At 33.5% G+C, this 15,088-nt stretch overlaps 2 protein-coding genes across 2 annotated transcripts in view; one reads left to right on the top strand and one right to left on the bottom strand.

Annotated features, from left to right (window-relative positions):
- Sox100B overlaps positions 1-15,088 on the top strand; it is a 158,056-nt gene that overhangs the window by 29,268 nt on the left and 113,700 nt on the right. The gene's annotated exons all lie outside the window — the stretch shown is intronic.
- LOC142219872 (small ribosomal subunit protein RACK1-like) lies at positions 194-7,343 on the bottom strand. Its single transcript, XM_075288642.1, has 4 exons — positions 7,288-7,343; positions 6,928-7,240; positions 767-826; positions 194-304 (listed from the first exon to the last, which is right to left on the bottom strand). Exons 1-4 carry the CDS (start codon positions 7,341-7,343, stop codon positions 194-196), a joined length of 540 nt encoding a protein of 179 aa, XP_075144757.1.

Here is a 15,088-nt window from a genome sequence, read left to right as displayed (position 1 = left end):
GAAAGTGCCGTCAATTAAAATAGTTCTATTGGCAGGCAAAATATTTTCCCTGACTAGTTGCGTCGTTTTCAGTGAAGAAAAAATGAAAAATGAATACTTTTCCTCCGAAATACAGGCCGTAAAAAAATGTCGGGGACTCAATTCATCTTTAGTCTCGCCAAAATGTTTCCACACACTTTCAAAGTTGAACGCTTCAACCACTTCGATTGGGCGCTCTGGCGATGAAATGAAGTGTGGCCTGACTAAATATTGTAATCCTCTTTGGATCTTCGAGAAATTTATATTTTTCGTACTTTCCTGGTTGCTAAAAATTTAAAAATATCTTAAACAAAAAATTGGGCTGTAAGGGAAAAATTTAATTTACCTCTCACAAGTTCTTCTATAGGCCGTGCGAATTTTGCTTATCGCAGTTTTTTCGTTTCCAAAAGTCGCAGCAAGCTCTTGACATGAATCTTTAATGTCTTTTAGAGCTTTAAATTCTGTATATACCTTCTCCTCGGTATCGTGATTATGTTCAACATAATTTTTAGCTTTCACACAGACACCATTGGGAAGCAAATTTACACGGGCTTTGCATGTTTTTTGTCTGCATTCGTATTTAATTATATCTTTATACACTGATTTTTTATATATATATATATATTTTTGCTCTATAACATAAAGAAGTTCACTCGTTCTTCTTGCGCCCGAAATTATTTCGTAATTCATTTTTGAACTTGCACCGACCGAATCAAATTATGAACTGACTATCTTACTTATAACCTACCCATAACTTGAAAGGTTGTTGAGTATTTCTAACGGTAGAATTCTGGTAATTTTCTGTGATCTGCAAGTTTTAGTAGAATGAAATAAAGCCCCAAAAATATTTTTTTGGGATATTATTTCATTTTTTTATTTTGCGGCTTTATTTCATTATGAAATAAAGCCTCAAAGAGAAAATGAAATAAGGCCCAAAAAAAAAGAAATAACACCCCAAAAAATGTTGTTTTTGTTATCTGTATAAAACTTTGGGACCTTATTTCATTTTCTCTTTGGGACTTTATTTCATTGGGGCGTTATTTCGTAGAGCCCTTTTAATTTCAATGTGCGAGAGGTGGTTTGTTCGTTTCCGAAGTGGTGATTTCGATGTGAAGACAAAGACAACCGAAGAAGTTTGAAGATGCTGAATTCCAGGCATTACTCGATGATGACTCATATGAAACGGCAAGAAGAACTTGCAAAATCGATAGAAGTTACACGGAAAGCTATTTCCCATCGATTGAAACTATTCGAATGATTAAAAAGCAATGAAATTGGGTTAAAGACGAGAGACTTCACTTGGGAACAGACGCTCTAAAGGCAACAAAGGAAAGGCTTTTTGCATGGCATCGTTACTGGTGAGGAAGAAGGTAGCCACTACGATAATCAAAACTGAAAACAAGTATATACAGCCCAATGTTCGGCTAGACCGAATCTTATGCATTGCTAGAGACTGTCCGGAAACCCAATAAGTCAACTTTTACGAATATAAAATCCATCAAGATCTCAAATTTTCAATCAAATCGGATGAAAACTGCTATAGAAAATTTTGTCAAATTTTTATTTCTACAGAAAATTTTCTCAAAATTTTATTTCTATAGGAAATTTTGTCAAAATTCTGTCTCAATAGAAAATTTTATTTGTTTATTTATTTCTATTTATTTATTGTTTATTTTAATCATATAGTAGATGTATGATAAAAAAGAGAAAAGTAGCGTTGGCTGCTAAGGCCATCAGCTATCGAAATTTTTTTTTAAATTATATTTCTATAGAAAATTTTGTCCAAATTTTATTTCTATAGAAAATTTTGTCCAAATTTTATTTCTATAGAAAATTTTGTCAAAATTTTAAATCTATAAAAAATTTTGTCAAAATATTATTTCTATAGAAAATTTAGTCTAAATTTTATTTCTGTAGGAAATTTTTTCAAAATTTTATTTCTATAAAAAATTTTGTCAAAATATTATTTCTATAGAAAATTTTGTCAAGATTTTTTCTATAGATAATTTTGTCAACATTTAATTTCTATGGAAAATTTTGTCAAAATTTTATTTCTATAGGGAATTTTTGTCAACGTTTTTTTATAGAAAATTTTGTCATATTTTTATTTATGTAGAAAATTTTTCAAAATTTTATTTCTATGGAAAATTTTGTCAAAATTTTATATCTATAGAAAATTTTTACAAAATTTAATTTCTATAGAAACTTTTGTCAAAATTGTATTTCTATAGAAAGTTTTGTCCAAATTTTATTTCTATAGAAAATTTTGTCATAATTTTATTTCTACATAAAATTTTGTCAAAATTTAATTTCTAAAGAAAATTTCCTCAATAGAAAATTTATAGAAAATTTCCTCAAAATTTTATTTCTATAGGAAATTTTCTCAAAACTTTATTTCCAAAGAAAATTTTGTCTAAATTCTATTTCTATAGAAAATTTTCTCAAAATCTTATTTCTGTAAAAAATTTGCCAAATTTTATTTCTATCGAAAATTTTGTTATAATTTTGTTAAAATTTTATTTCTATAGAAAATTTTGTCCAAATTTTATTTTTATAGAAAATTTTGTCAAAATTGTATTTCTATAAAAAATTTTGTCAAAATATTATTTTTGATAGAAAATTTTGTAAAAAGTTTATTTCTATAGAAAATTTTGTAAAGATTTTTTTCTATAGAAAATTTTCTCAAAATCTTATTTCTATAAAATAATTATTTCTATAGAAAATTTTTTCAAGATTTTTTTCTATAGAAAATTTTGTCAAAATTTTTTTCTATAGAAAATTTTCTCAAAATCTTATTTTTATAAAATATTTGCCAAATTTTATTTTTATCGAAAATTTTGTTAAAATTTTATTTCTATAGAAAATTTTTTCAAAATTTTATTTCTATAGAAAATTTTGTCAACATTTTATTGCTATAGAAAATTTTGTCAAATTTTTATTTCTATAGAAAATTTTTACAAAATTTAATTTCTATAGAAAACTTTGTCAATATTTTATTGCTATAGAAAATTTTGTCAAAGTTTTATTTCTATGGAAATTTTTTTTCAGAAAAATTTTGTTAAAATTTCATTTCTATAGAAAATTTTGTCAAAATTTTATTTCTGTAGGGAATTTTTGTCAACGTTTTTTTTTCTATAGAAATTTTTGTCAAAATTTTACTTCTATAAACATTTTTGTCAAAATTTTATTTCTATAGAAAATTTTGTCAAAATTTTATATCTATAGGGAATTTTTGTTAACGTTTTTTATAGAAATTTTTGTCAAAATTCTACAGAAAATTTTGTTAAAATTTTATTTCTATAGAAAATTTTTAGAGGAATATCCAGCAAAATCTACTAAAACATCAAGAATTCTACCAATCTATCAAACAGTATCAAAATCTACTATTTGTGGTAGAATTCTACCTACTGATGCAACCGCGGTCAGCGCTATGTAGAAGCTGCTCTAACACGGGACATCGCCCACAAAAATCAGCGTTGATTCGGTTGTTTTGTAAGCAGTTGGTACTGCCTCTCTCCCTAACAATCCTCCTGAAATAGTGCTCCATTGTTTGCTGGGACTATTCAGCTTGGACATCATTACGAATATTTTTTGAGGCTTTTGATGGCTTGTAATAGGCCTAAGGCCTGGGATGTTCTTTTAATCTATCCTAAGTTGACATCTCTGTTTTAATGTTTGGTATATAACATAATACTTTCATATATGTACTATATATAGCATTGACTTTTAGTTTTGATTTTTTGTTTTTATACCCACCACCATAGAATGGTGACGGGGGTATAATAAGTTTGTCATTCCGTTTGTAACGCATCGAAATATCAATTTCCGACTATATAAAGTATATATATTCTTGATCAGGGAGAAATTCTAAGACGATATAACGATGTCCGTCTGTCCGTCTGTCTGTCTGTCTGTTGTAATCACGCTACAGTCTTCAATAATGAAGCAATCGTGCTGAAATTTTGCACAAACTCGTCTTTTGTCTGCAGGCAGGTCAAGTTCGAAGATGGGCTGTATCGGTCCAGGTTTTGATATAGTCCCCATATAAACCGACCTCCCGATTTGGGGTCTTGGGCTTATAGAAACCGTAGTTTTTATCCAATTTGCCTGAAATTTGAAATCTGGAGGTATTTTGTGACCATAAAGAGGTGTGCCAAAAATGGTGAGTATCGGTCCACGTTTTGGCATAGCCCCCATATAGACCGATCTCCCGATTTTACTTCTTTGGCTTATAGAAATCGCAGTTTTTATTCAATTTACCGGAAATTGGAAATCTAGAGGTATTGTAGGACCACAAATACGTGTGCCAAAAATTGTGAGTATCGGTCCATATTTTGGTATAGCCCCCATATAGACCGATCTCCCGATTTTACTTCTTGGGCTTATAGAAACCGCAGTTTTTATTCAATTTACCTGAAAATGGAAATCTAGAGGTATTGTAGGACCACAATAACGTGTGCCAAAAATTGTGAGTATCGGTCCATATTTTGGTATAGCCCCCATAAAGACCCATCTCCCGATTTTACTTCTTTGGCTTATAGAAATCGCAGTTTTTATTCAATTTACCGGAAATTGGAATTCTAGAGGTATTGTAGGACCACAAATACGTGTGCCAAAAATTGTGTGTATCGGTCCATGTTTTGGTATGGTCCCCATATAAAACGACCTCCCGATTTGGGGTCTTGGGCTTATAGAAACCGTAGTTTTTTTCCAATTTGTCTGAAATTGGAAATCTAGAGGTATTTTAGGACCATAAAGAAGTGTGCCGAAAATGGTGAGGATCGGTCCATATTTTGGTATAGCCCCCATATAGACTGATTTCCCGATTTTACTTCTTGGGCTTCTAGAATCCGAAGTTTTTATCCTATTTGCCTGAAATTGGAAATCTAGAGGTATTTTCGGGTCATAAAGAGGTGTGCCGAAAACGGTGAGTATCGGTCCATATTTCAGTATAGCCCCCATAAGAACGATCTCCCGATTTAACTCCTTGGGTTTCTAGAAACCGTAGTTTTTATCTGATTTGCCTGAAATTGTAAATATTCTGGTATTTTAGGCTCACAATAACGTGTATCGGATTAGGTTTTTATAGGTCCATTTGGTAATGCCTCCATATAGACCGACTTCACTTCTTGAGGGGGTAGAAGGCGCACTGATGATGAAAATTGCTTGAAACTCAATGTAAAATTTCCAGATTTTACTTCTACAGATTTAAGATTTCAAATCAAGACGTTATTTTATAATTTTCTTGCACACTTACAAGAGATGTTAATGATTCCTCTAAAACTCAAACAAAAATGGTTCTTATAAATCCAGAATCTGATATAGTCCTCATGGATGAAATCTTTAAATTTATCTTCGGGAAGTGTCCTCAAGTCCTCAAGCCCTCCTGAAATTTCAAAGGACACCCTAATATTTGGTTCATGGTGGTGGGTATTTAAGATTCGGCCCGGCCGAACTTACTGCTGTATATACTTGTTATATCATATATTTGCAACTAATTGATGTCTGCTATAGTTGTTTGCGATGCCCAACAGACACATACTGGTGAAAAAGGAGTCGTATAAATTGTCTCTTTGTATTGTCCCATTACAATGGGACTATTGTTATCCTTTAATTAAGAGTGACATCAATTGACCAAGCTATGTTCTACTTAATCCTGAATACAATAAAAAAAACTTTTTTGTAAAATTAATTTATGTAAAATAAATTAAATCTTTTGTAATAGTGTTATTAATATAGTGTAATTGATAGATATGCTGATAGCTTTAATATGCAATTAAGTAATATAAATAAGGAAATTTGTATATTTTATAGACACATTGAAGTATTGCAAAAGTTTGTCTATGACATTGAATCTTGGTGCCTTATGGACGCTCATAAACATTAGAAATATCATCATATATGCATGGAAAATTAATATTATTTGTACATCATAAGATTACAAGGTGTATACAAGAAGAGCTACCTATGATGAGTAATGTGGAACGCCGTTCGGACTCGGCTATAAAAAGGAGGTCCCTTGTCATTGAGCTTAACATGGAATCGGGCAGCACTCAGTGATAAGAGAGAAGTTCACCAATGTGGTATCACAATGGACTGAATAGTCTAAATGAGCCTGATACTTCGGGCTGTCACCTAACCTAACCTAACCTAACCTACCTATGATGAGTGGTAACTACATTGAAAAAAAACCTTTGGCCGCTTTCAAAGATTTCGTCGTTATACTAATGATTTTGATATTGATTCCGAACCAGAGATATTCCATCAGTTTGGACAAATTGATAAAGTGAAGATACATATTTTAAAGTCGAATCTCGTAGCTCTAATGTCAAAACACATTAATTGAAAGGTTTAGCGGCTATTGGTTAAAGTAACAATACAAAAGTATCACAAAAATGCGGTTAAGCAAAATAAACATTCGTACACTAAGGTCAATACAACTTTGTGCTCACGACAATATTTTTCTCAGGCCAAATTCATCTAATCGACGTTTAAGACAATAGTCTATGAGTCGAAAAATAAATGTGATATGTTGTGGAATCTAAAAATGTGACTTTTCAATAATCCCTAGAGTCAAAAGTCGATTTTTTCGATGCTTTAAAAATGAAAAAATCAAAACATCGACTTTATTAAGTTATGCGAAATCGAAAAGCCTTTAGGTATAGCCCCTTTCACCAGATATGACTTTTGGAGCTTCATGAAAAAGTACATTTTAAACGATTCGGTTGAAACTTGTTTCGTTATCTAGCATTTGCCATCTAACAGCCATGCAAAAATTGGTCTATATCGGTCCATAATTATATATAGACCCCATATAAACCAATTTTCTACGTGATCAAGCTAAAGCCCCAAGCTATATTCCTCTTTTTCACATCAACTGTAAATACCATATAAAACAAAATTCCCCACCTTGGTGTGATCTTCGAAACGGCGGGTGGTTTTACCAGCAGCCAAATCCCACGAAGTCTTATCCCAGGAACCAGACAAAGCGTAGTTGCCATCGGAGGACAACACAACGTCACTGATAAAATGAGAGTGACCGTACAAATGCTTCTGAGGGAAGCCGTAGTTGGTATCTTCGTCACGGGTCAATTTCCAGACAATCAAGATATTGTAACGGGAAACGGATATGATGGTATCGGAATCCTTAGGGTTGGTGGCGATTTGTGTTACCCAACTATTGTGCAAAAGGATACCACGCAATTGCAAAGTCTCAGATATTTCATTTCAAAATAGTTATTGCGGAGCACAATCAAGTAGACGTCCAACCTCGAAAAAGGTTTCCGTGAAAACCAGGATGTCACTATATTTCCTCTCACAGCCATGTTAACATTAACATTAGTTCATATGGGTTCATAATAAATTGTTCGAATCGACTACCTTTGGTACGAATTATGACCTTCAAATGGCCGACAAAACCATTGCACAAACATACTCTTCAAAATGCGCCAGGCATCGATGTCCAACGGTAAAAATGAAACGAATCTATTGCAAGCAATTAAGCACCTCGCTTCAGTTTTACGCTAATCTTTAACAAGTTGGCTGATAAGTCCCCGGTCTGACAAGGAAAAACACATTTTTGTCAAAATTCGTTTTTATTATTCAACATAGTTCCCTTCAAGAGCGATACAACGATTATAACGACTATCCAATTTTTTGATACCATTTTGGTAGTACTCCTTCGGTTTCGCCTCAAAATAGGCCTCAGTTTCGGCGATCACTTCTTCATTGCAGCCAAATTTTTTCCTTGCGAGCATCCTGCGTTGTCTTGGTGGAACAACACTTTTTTGTTCTTCAAATGGGCCCGTTTTGCCGCGATTTCGACCTTCAAACGCTCCAATAACGCCACATAATAGTCACTGTTGATGGTTCTTCCCTTCTCAAGATAATCGATAAAAATTATTCCATACGCATCCCAAAAAACAGAGGCCATTACTTTGCCAGCGGACTTTTGAGTCTTTCCACGCTTCGGAGACGGTTCACCGGTCGCTGTCCCCTCAGCCGACTGTCGATTGGACTCAGGAGTGCAGTGATGGAGCCATGTTTCATCCATTGTCACATATCGACGGAAAAACTCTGGTGTATTACGAGTTAACAGCTGCAAACACCGCTCAGCATCATCAACACGTTATTGTTTTTGGTCAAATGTGAGCTGGCGCGGCACCCATTTTGCACAGAGCTTCCGCATATCCAAATATTAATGAATGATATGACCAACACGTCCCTTTGATATCTTTAAGGCCTCTGCTATCTCGATCAACTTCATTCAAAATCATTTTGTGGATTTTTTTGATGTTTTCGTCGGTAATCACCTCTATCGGGCGTCCACTGCGTTCACCGTCCTCCGTGCTCATTTCACCACGCTTGAATTTTGCATACCAATCAATTATTGTTGATTTCCAATGGGCAGAGTCCGGAAACTCATTATCAAGCCAAGTTTTTGCTTCCACCGTATTTTTTCCCTTCAGAAAACAGTATTTTATCAAAACACGAAATTCCTTTTTTCCATTTTTTCACAATAACAAAAGGTGCTTCACAAAAGATGCTCTATCTCACAACTCAAATGATGCTCTATCTCACAACACAAATGATTCGTGTCAAATTTTGACACGAATCATTTGAAGGTTGGTACTATATAAAAATAATATGCATTTAATACTAGCGACGCCATCTTTGTGTCAGACCGGGGACTTATCAGACAACCTGTTATTGACGCGTTCTGAGTACGATGATGCGGAGTTCTGTTAGGATGTCCATGGTCCTCGGTTGAAATATATGTCTGCCAAGGACTTCGATACTGATCGTTACTATCCAGCAAAAAAGAGATTCCAAAAAATAGTTTGGATCCTCAACTTGGGATCCGGTCGGAAGTACTTCGTTTTCGCATCCTTTGCATTGTTGTTGGATGATTGCCTTGGAAGTTCATTTGGATGATGAAATTAAAAAAAAAAAAATAATAATAAAAGAACTTTTGTTTTATTACACTTTTTATATTATAATTATCTAACTTTTACATGTTGAAAAACTTTTTCGCTCCGACCGGGGTTTGAACCTGGGTTAGATGGCACCATAAAAAAGCCTAGCACACTCAGTCACATACGCCATTGAACACCATGCATCGAAACGTCAAATGTTTGTGATATGATTGTAATATGACCCCATGGTATAACATTCTAACTCCGTCTCGAGATGTTCTTTATTATAATGAATAAAAAAAATGAAGAACGCAGGTTCAAATCCAGGGGTAAATTTTTATTAAATCTTTTTCTAAAAATATATTTATACCCTTCACCACTACTGTGGTACAGGGTATAATAAGTTTGTGCATTTGTATGTAACGCCAAGAAGGAAAAGTCTGAGATCGTTTAGTATACCGATCGTCTTAGAATTAAATTCTGAGTCGATATAGCGATGTCCGTCTGTCTGTCTGTATATGTAATTTTGTGTGCAAAGTACAGCTCGCAGTTTAAGTCTGATCGTCCTCAATTTTGGCACAGAGGTTTCATTGGCTCATAGACAATCGTTATTGATTTTGATAAAAATCGGTTCAGATTTAGATATAGCTCCCATATATATTTATCACCGATCTGGTCATAATTGACGTATTTATAAACGTATTTTCTCAAAATTTCGGGCAGCCAATTTGGGGCTTTCGTAAGATATGCAAAATATGAGCCAAATCGGTTCAGATTTAGATATAGCTCCCATATATATCTTTTGTCCGATTTACACCCATATGATCACGGAGGCCAAAATTATTCTCCCATTTACGTTTTTTGCTAAGATATGTTAGCAGGATTATTATTCTAACTATGCATGTCAAATTTGGTCAAAATCGGTTCATATTATGGCCAAAATACCCACATTTTACACAAAATTCTGTGATGATATCCCCATATCGTAGTCATATTCTACACACTGTAATGCCAAACTTTTCACAGAATGGTCGAATTTTAAATAAAGCTCCGGCTTGTGGAAATATCACTCGAATTTGCCAAATAATATATCACAACCCACAATTGACCACATATCCTTGTAAAATCGCCACTGCTGAGCAGCAAAAATTTTAAATGTTACTCAAATTGTCCTATATCTCGAATACATATGTTTCATCCCAGGATGTTAGCCGATTTAATTTTTAATTCTAGCGATTTTGTAGAAGTACAAAAAATTGTCTCCAAATCGTTTCAGATATAAATATTTGTATATAGGAATATACATTTTGATAATAACTCCCAACAAATTTGAAGGAGTTGATACGGTAACACAAATTTTGGTCTACATAATGGTGAAGGGTATAATATAGTCGGCCCCGCCCGACTTTAGACTTTACTTACTTGTTTTTATACCCACCACCATAGAATGGTGACGGGGGTATAATAAGTTTGTCATTCCGTTTGTAACACATCGAAATATCGATTTCCGACTATATAAAGTATATATATTCTTGATCAGGGAGAATTTCTAAGACGATATAACGACAGACAGACGGACGTCCGTCTGTCTGTCTGTTGTAATCACGCTACAGTCTTCAAAAATGAAGCAATCGTGCTGACATTTTGCACAAACTCGTCTTTTATCTGCAGGCAGGTCAAGTTCGAAGATGGGCTATATCGGTCCAGGTTTTAATATAGTCCCCATATAAACCGACCTCCCGATTTGGGGTCTTGGGCTTATAGAAATCGTAGTTTTTATCCAATTTGCCTGAAATTTGAAATCTAGAGGTATTTTATGACCATAAAGAGGTGTGCAAAAAATGGTGAGTATCGGTCCATGTTTTGGTATAGCCCCCATATAGACCGATCTCCCGATTTTACTTCTTGGGCTTATAGAAACCGCAGTTTTTATTCAATTTACGTGAAATTGGAAATCTAGAAGTATTGTAGGACCACAATTACGTGTGCCAAAAATTGTGGGTATACCAAAACATGTACCGGTTTTGGTATGGTCCCCATATAAAACGACCTCCCGATTTGGGGTCTTGGGCTTATAGAAACCGTAGTTTTTTTCCAATTTGTCTGAAAGTGGAAATCTAGAGGTATTTTAGGACCATAAAGAGGTGTGCCGAAAATGGTGAGTATCGGTCCATATTTTGGTATAGCCCCCATATAGACCGATTTCCCGTTTTTACTTCTTGGGCTTCTAGAATCCGAAGTTTTTATCCTATTTGCCTGAAATTGGAAATCTAGAGGTATTTTCGGGTCATAAAGAGGTGTGCCGAAAACGGTGAGTATCGGCCCATATTTTAGTATAGCCCCCATAAGAACGATCTCCCGATTTAACTCCTTGGGTTTCTAGAAGCCGTAGTTTTTATCTGATTTGCCTGAAATTGTAAATATTCTGGTATTTTAGGCTCACAAAAACGTGTATCGGATTAAGTTTTTATCGGTCCATTTGGTATTGCCTCCATATAGACCGACTTCACTTCTTGAGGGTGTAGAAGGCGCACTGATCACGAAAATTTCTTGAAACTCAATGTAAAATTTCCAGATTTTACTTCTACAAATTTAAGATTTCAAATCAAGACGTTATTTTATAATTTTCTTGCACACTTACAAGAGATGTTAATGTTTCCTCTAAAACTCAAACAAAAATGATTCTTATAAATCCAGAATCTGATATAGTTCTCATAGGTGAAATCTTTAAATTTACCTTCGGGAAGTGTCCTCAAGTCCTCAAGCCCTCCTGAAATTTCAAAGGAAACCCTAATGTTTGGTTCATGGTGGTGGGTATTTAAGATTCGGCCCGGCCGAACTTACTGCTATATATACTTGTTATATATCATTTTTATTTTCGGAATATATTTTTGTATAAATATATTTTTTGCCATTTAAACTCGTAATTTCCTAATACAAAATCTTATCAAAAACAACTTCCATGGACGTGAAAAACACAAGCGTGAAATTTTTAATTTTATTTTCATTATTATTATTAATTTTTATTGACTTTCTACTCTTTATTGCGACATTGAATTGTCCGAAATTTAAATTTTGACTTTAACCGCCAAATAACGTATTTTCTATTTCTATTTTTTTGTTTTGGAACTTCAATGGTTTTATCATGTTCGCGATATGTTCTGCTCATGAGCAAATTTTATACCACAGGTCTTCACTTTTCGGATCATTTCTGGTGTTGATTTTTATACCATCCACCATCGAACTATTTGTCTCAGACCCCACATAGTACACGGATGAAAAAGACTGTTTTTCATATGTTTGGCTATAAACATTATATGTTTGGAACACAAATTTTTAAACACAATATTTTTGATTGCAAGCATATAATGTTCATAAACTAGCATAACATGTTTGGGACATATATGTTAATATGTTAGAACATATTATGTTTGGGACATAAAATGTTTGTAAATATAATATGCTTGGATGCAAACATATATTAATTTAGAAATAGCCTATAAACATATATGTGTTTAGTAGCTTGGAGCGCTATTTAACAGGGAGCGATATTGAATTAAGTTGGTGGTTGTTGCTTGTTATTTTTTTTTATTAACATTTTATTTATTAACATTTTATTTTCCCTTGGGCAATTGATCAGCTACTTCTTTGATCCTTACAAACTGTGTGGTTAGCTGTTCGAATCCCCGTCCGGCAAAAGGTAAAATTAAAATAAAAAAATCATAAAATTGAATAATTTCTTCTACAATGTTTGTATTACAGAAAAAGGTGCTAAGAACTAAAAAATCTCGTGGAAGTGAGATGTGAAGGGAATATACAATTAGGCAGAAACAAAATTTTGAGCATTCAGGTCGAAAACCTATGTTGTTAGCACCTCTATTACCTGTTTATTTTCATAATTCATTATGTTTGTAAATATATAAATAAATAAATAAAATTTTGAGCACAATATTGTTTAGGAGAATTTTTTTTAAGCATATAATATTTTTGGGTGCAAAATGCTTCCAAACATATTATATGTTCACATAATAACATATTGTTTTTTGGAAGACAACATTATTGAATTTGGATGCAAAAATACAAAATGTTTGGAACTTAGACTACCCAATATATATTGTTTAGACCAATATGCTTTCAAACATATTATATATTGGAAGAGATCAAACATATAAATGTTTGGGCAATACCCAAAAATGTATATGCTTGAAGCAAAATATGCTTGGGAGTATATGTTACAGAAGCGATTTTTTGTGAGCGTGTATATATATTATGGGTAATGGTGAAATTCTGAGTCGATGTCCGTCCGTCCGTCTGTCGACTTGAAACTCGGCACAAGTAGTTGTCATTCATGTAGGTCGGACGGTATTCCAAATCAGCCATATTGGACCACTTTTAGGTAAAGTCCCCATATAAAGCTATCCCAAGATGTGGCTTGCGGAGTCTCCTTGGGAAGCAAATTTCATTCGGTTGAAATTTGGAAAGTCGTGTTAATCTATCAACCATGAAAAAGTTACTCCAAATCGGTCCACAATTATATATAGCCCCCATATAAACCGATCCCCTGAGTTGGCTTGCGTTTGAGAAATAAAATATTTATTCACAGTTAAATGGTGGAGGGCTCTAAGAATGTCGGACGAAAACTTACGAAATGATAGTATACTGAAATCGGTTACAGTATATATCAACCATATTGTATTTCATCCTTTTAAGATACTTTGCCATCGGCAACTGTTACCCCAAACCAAGTAATTCGAATGTGGATGGAAGTCTTTAGTAGCAGAGGTGTCCACTTGAGTAATATTTTACTCGCGCACACTCACAACGGAAAAATCTTAATTCTTAGAAATGTCGTGACTCATGAAAAATGTCGTGACTCACGAGAAATCCCGTGACTCTCGCGTGAGTAAGAAAATCTTCGTGAGTTTTTAGTGGAAATCGTCGATATTATTATGAAACAAGTAAGGAAAGTCTAAAGTCGGGCGTGGCCGACTATATTATACCCTGCACAACTTTGTAGATGTAAATTTTCGATACCATATCACATCCGTCAAATGTGTTGGGGGCTATATATAAAGGTTTGTCCCAAATACATACATTTAAATATCACTCGATCTGGACAGAATTTGATAGACTTCTACAAAATCTATAGACTCAAAATTTAAGTAGGCTAATGCACTAGGTTGGAACACAATGTTAGTAAAAACAAGTATATACGGCCGTAAGTTCGGCCAGGCCGAAGCTTATGTACCCTCCATCATGGATTGCGTAGAAACTTCTTCTAAACACTGCCATCCACAATCGAATTACTTAAGTTGCGGTAACGCTTGCCGATGGCAAGGTATCCTAAAACCTCCTAACACCATCTTCTAAATTGTATTTAAGTCCATACGTGGTATATATTAATTAAAAAAAAAAACGATCCAATACACGCAGAGAAGGAATATGATCACCTCAAACATGTTTCAAGAGCAAAATGTTATTTTTGTATGGTGACCATGTAACATGTTTGTCACTAAAATGTTATTTTCTCGTCAAATATAACCTGCTTGCCGAAATCAGATACATGATTTCCGAGAAAATAACATGGTTGCGAAAACCATGGTACATGGTCACCACCCAAAAATAATATTTTGCTCTTAAAACATGTTTGAGGTGATCATATTCCTTCTCTGGGTGTACGTATATAATTCAGTTTGACAAAGTAGACATAAAATTTTGACAAAATTTTCTAAAGAAATAAAATTTAAACAAAATTTTCTATAGAAATAAACTTTTGACAAAATTTTCTATAGAAATAAAATCTTGGTAGATTATTTGTGGCTCGAGTGGCAACCATTATTATGAACCGAATGAAATTTGAATAAAATTTTCTATAGAAATAAAATTTTGACAAAATTTTCTATAGAAATAAAATTTTGAAAATGATGAAAATTTTGTTATGAATCGAATAAAATTTTAACAAAGTTTTCTCTAGAAATAAAATTTTGACAAAATTTTCTATAGAAATAAAATTTTGACAAAATTTTCTATAGAAATAAAATTGTGGTAGATTACTTTTGGTTCTAGTGGCAACCATGATTATGAACCGATATGGACCAATTTTTGTGTGATTGGACCAATTTTGGTATGGTTGTTAGCGACCATATACTAACATC

This window comes from Haematobia irritans, chromosome 1, assembly GCF_050003625.1.
Source record: "Haematobia irritans isolate KBUSLIRL chromosome 1, ASM5000362v1, whole genome shotgun sequence".
NCBI lineage: Eukaryota > Metazoa > Arthropoda > Insecta > Diptera > Muscidae > Haematobia > Haematobia irritans.
The sequence above is the reverse complement of the archived record's forward strand: the minus strand, read 5'-3'. Positions and strand labels throughout refer to the sequence as shown.

What these genes read in the sequence shown, in the direction of transcription:
- LOC142219872 (XM_075288642.1), bottom strand. Translation starts at nt 7,343, where the DNA reads ATGGCTGTGAGAGGAAATATAGTGACATCCTGGTTTTCACGGAAACCT. An exon ending in GTTTCGAAGATCACACCAAG is followed by an intron (nt 827 to 6,927) that starts GTGGGGAATTTT and finishes TAAAACTTGCAG; the next exon opens with ATCACAGAAAATTACCAGAA. An exon ending in AACAACCTTTCAAGTTATGG is followed by an intron (nt 305 to 766) that starts GTAGGTTATAAG and finishes TTAAATTTTTAG; the next exon opens with CAACCAGGAAAGTACGAAAA.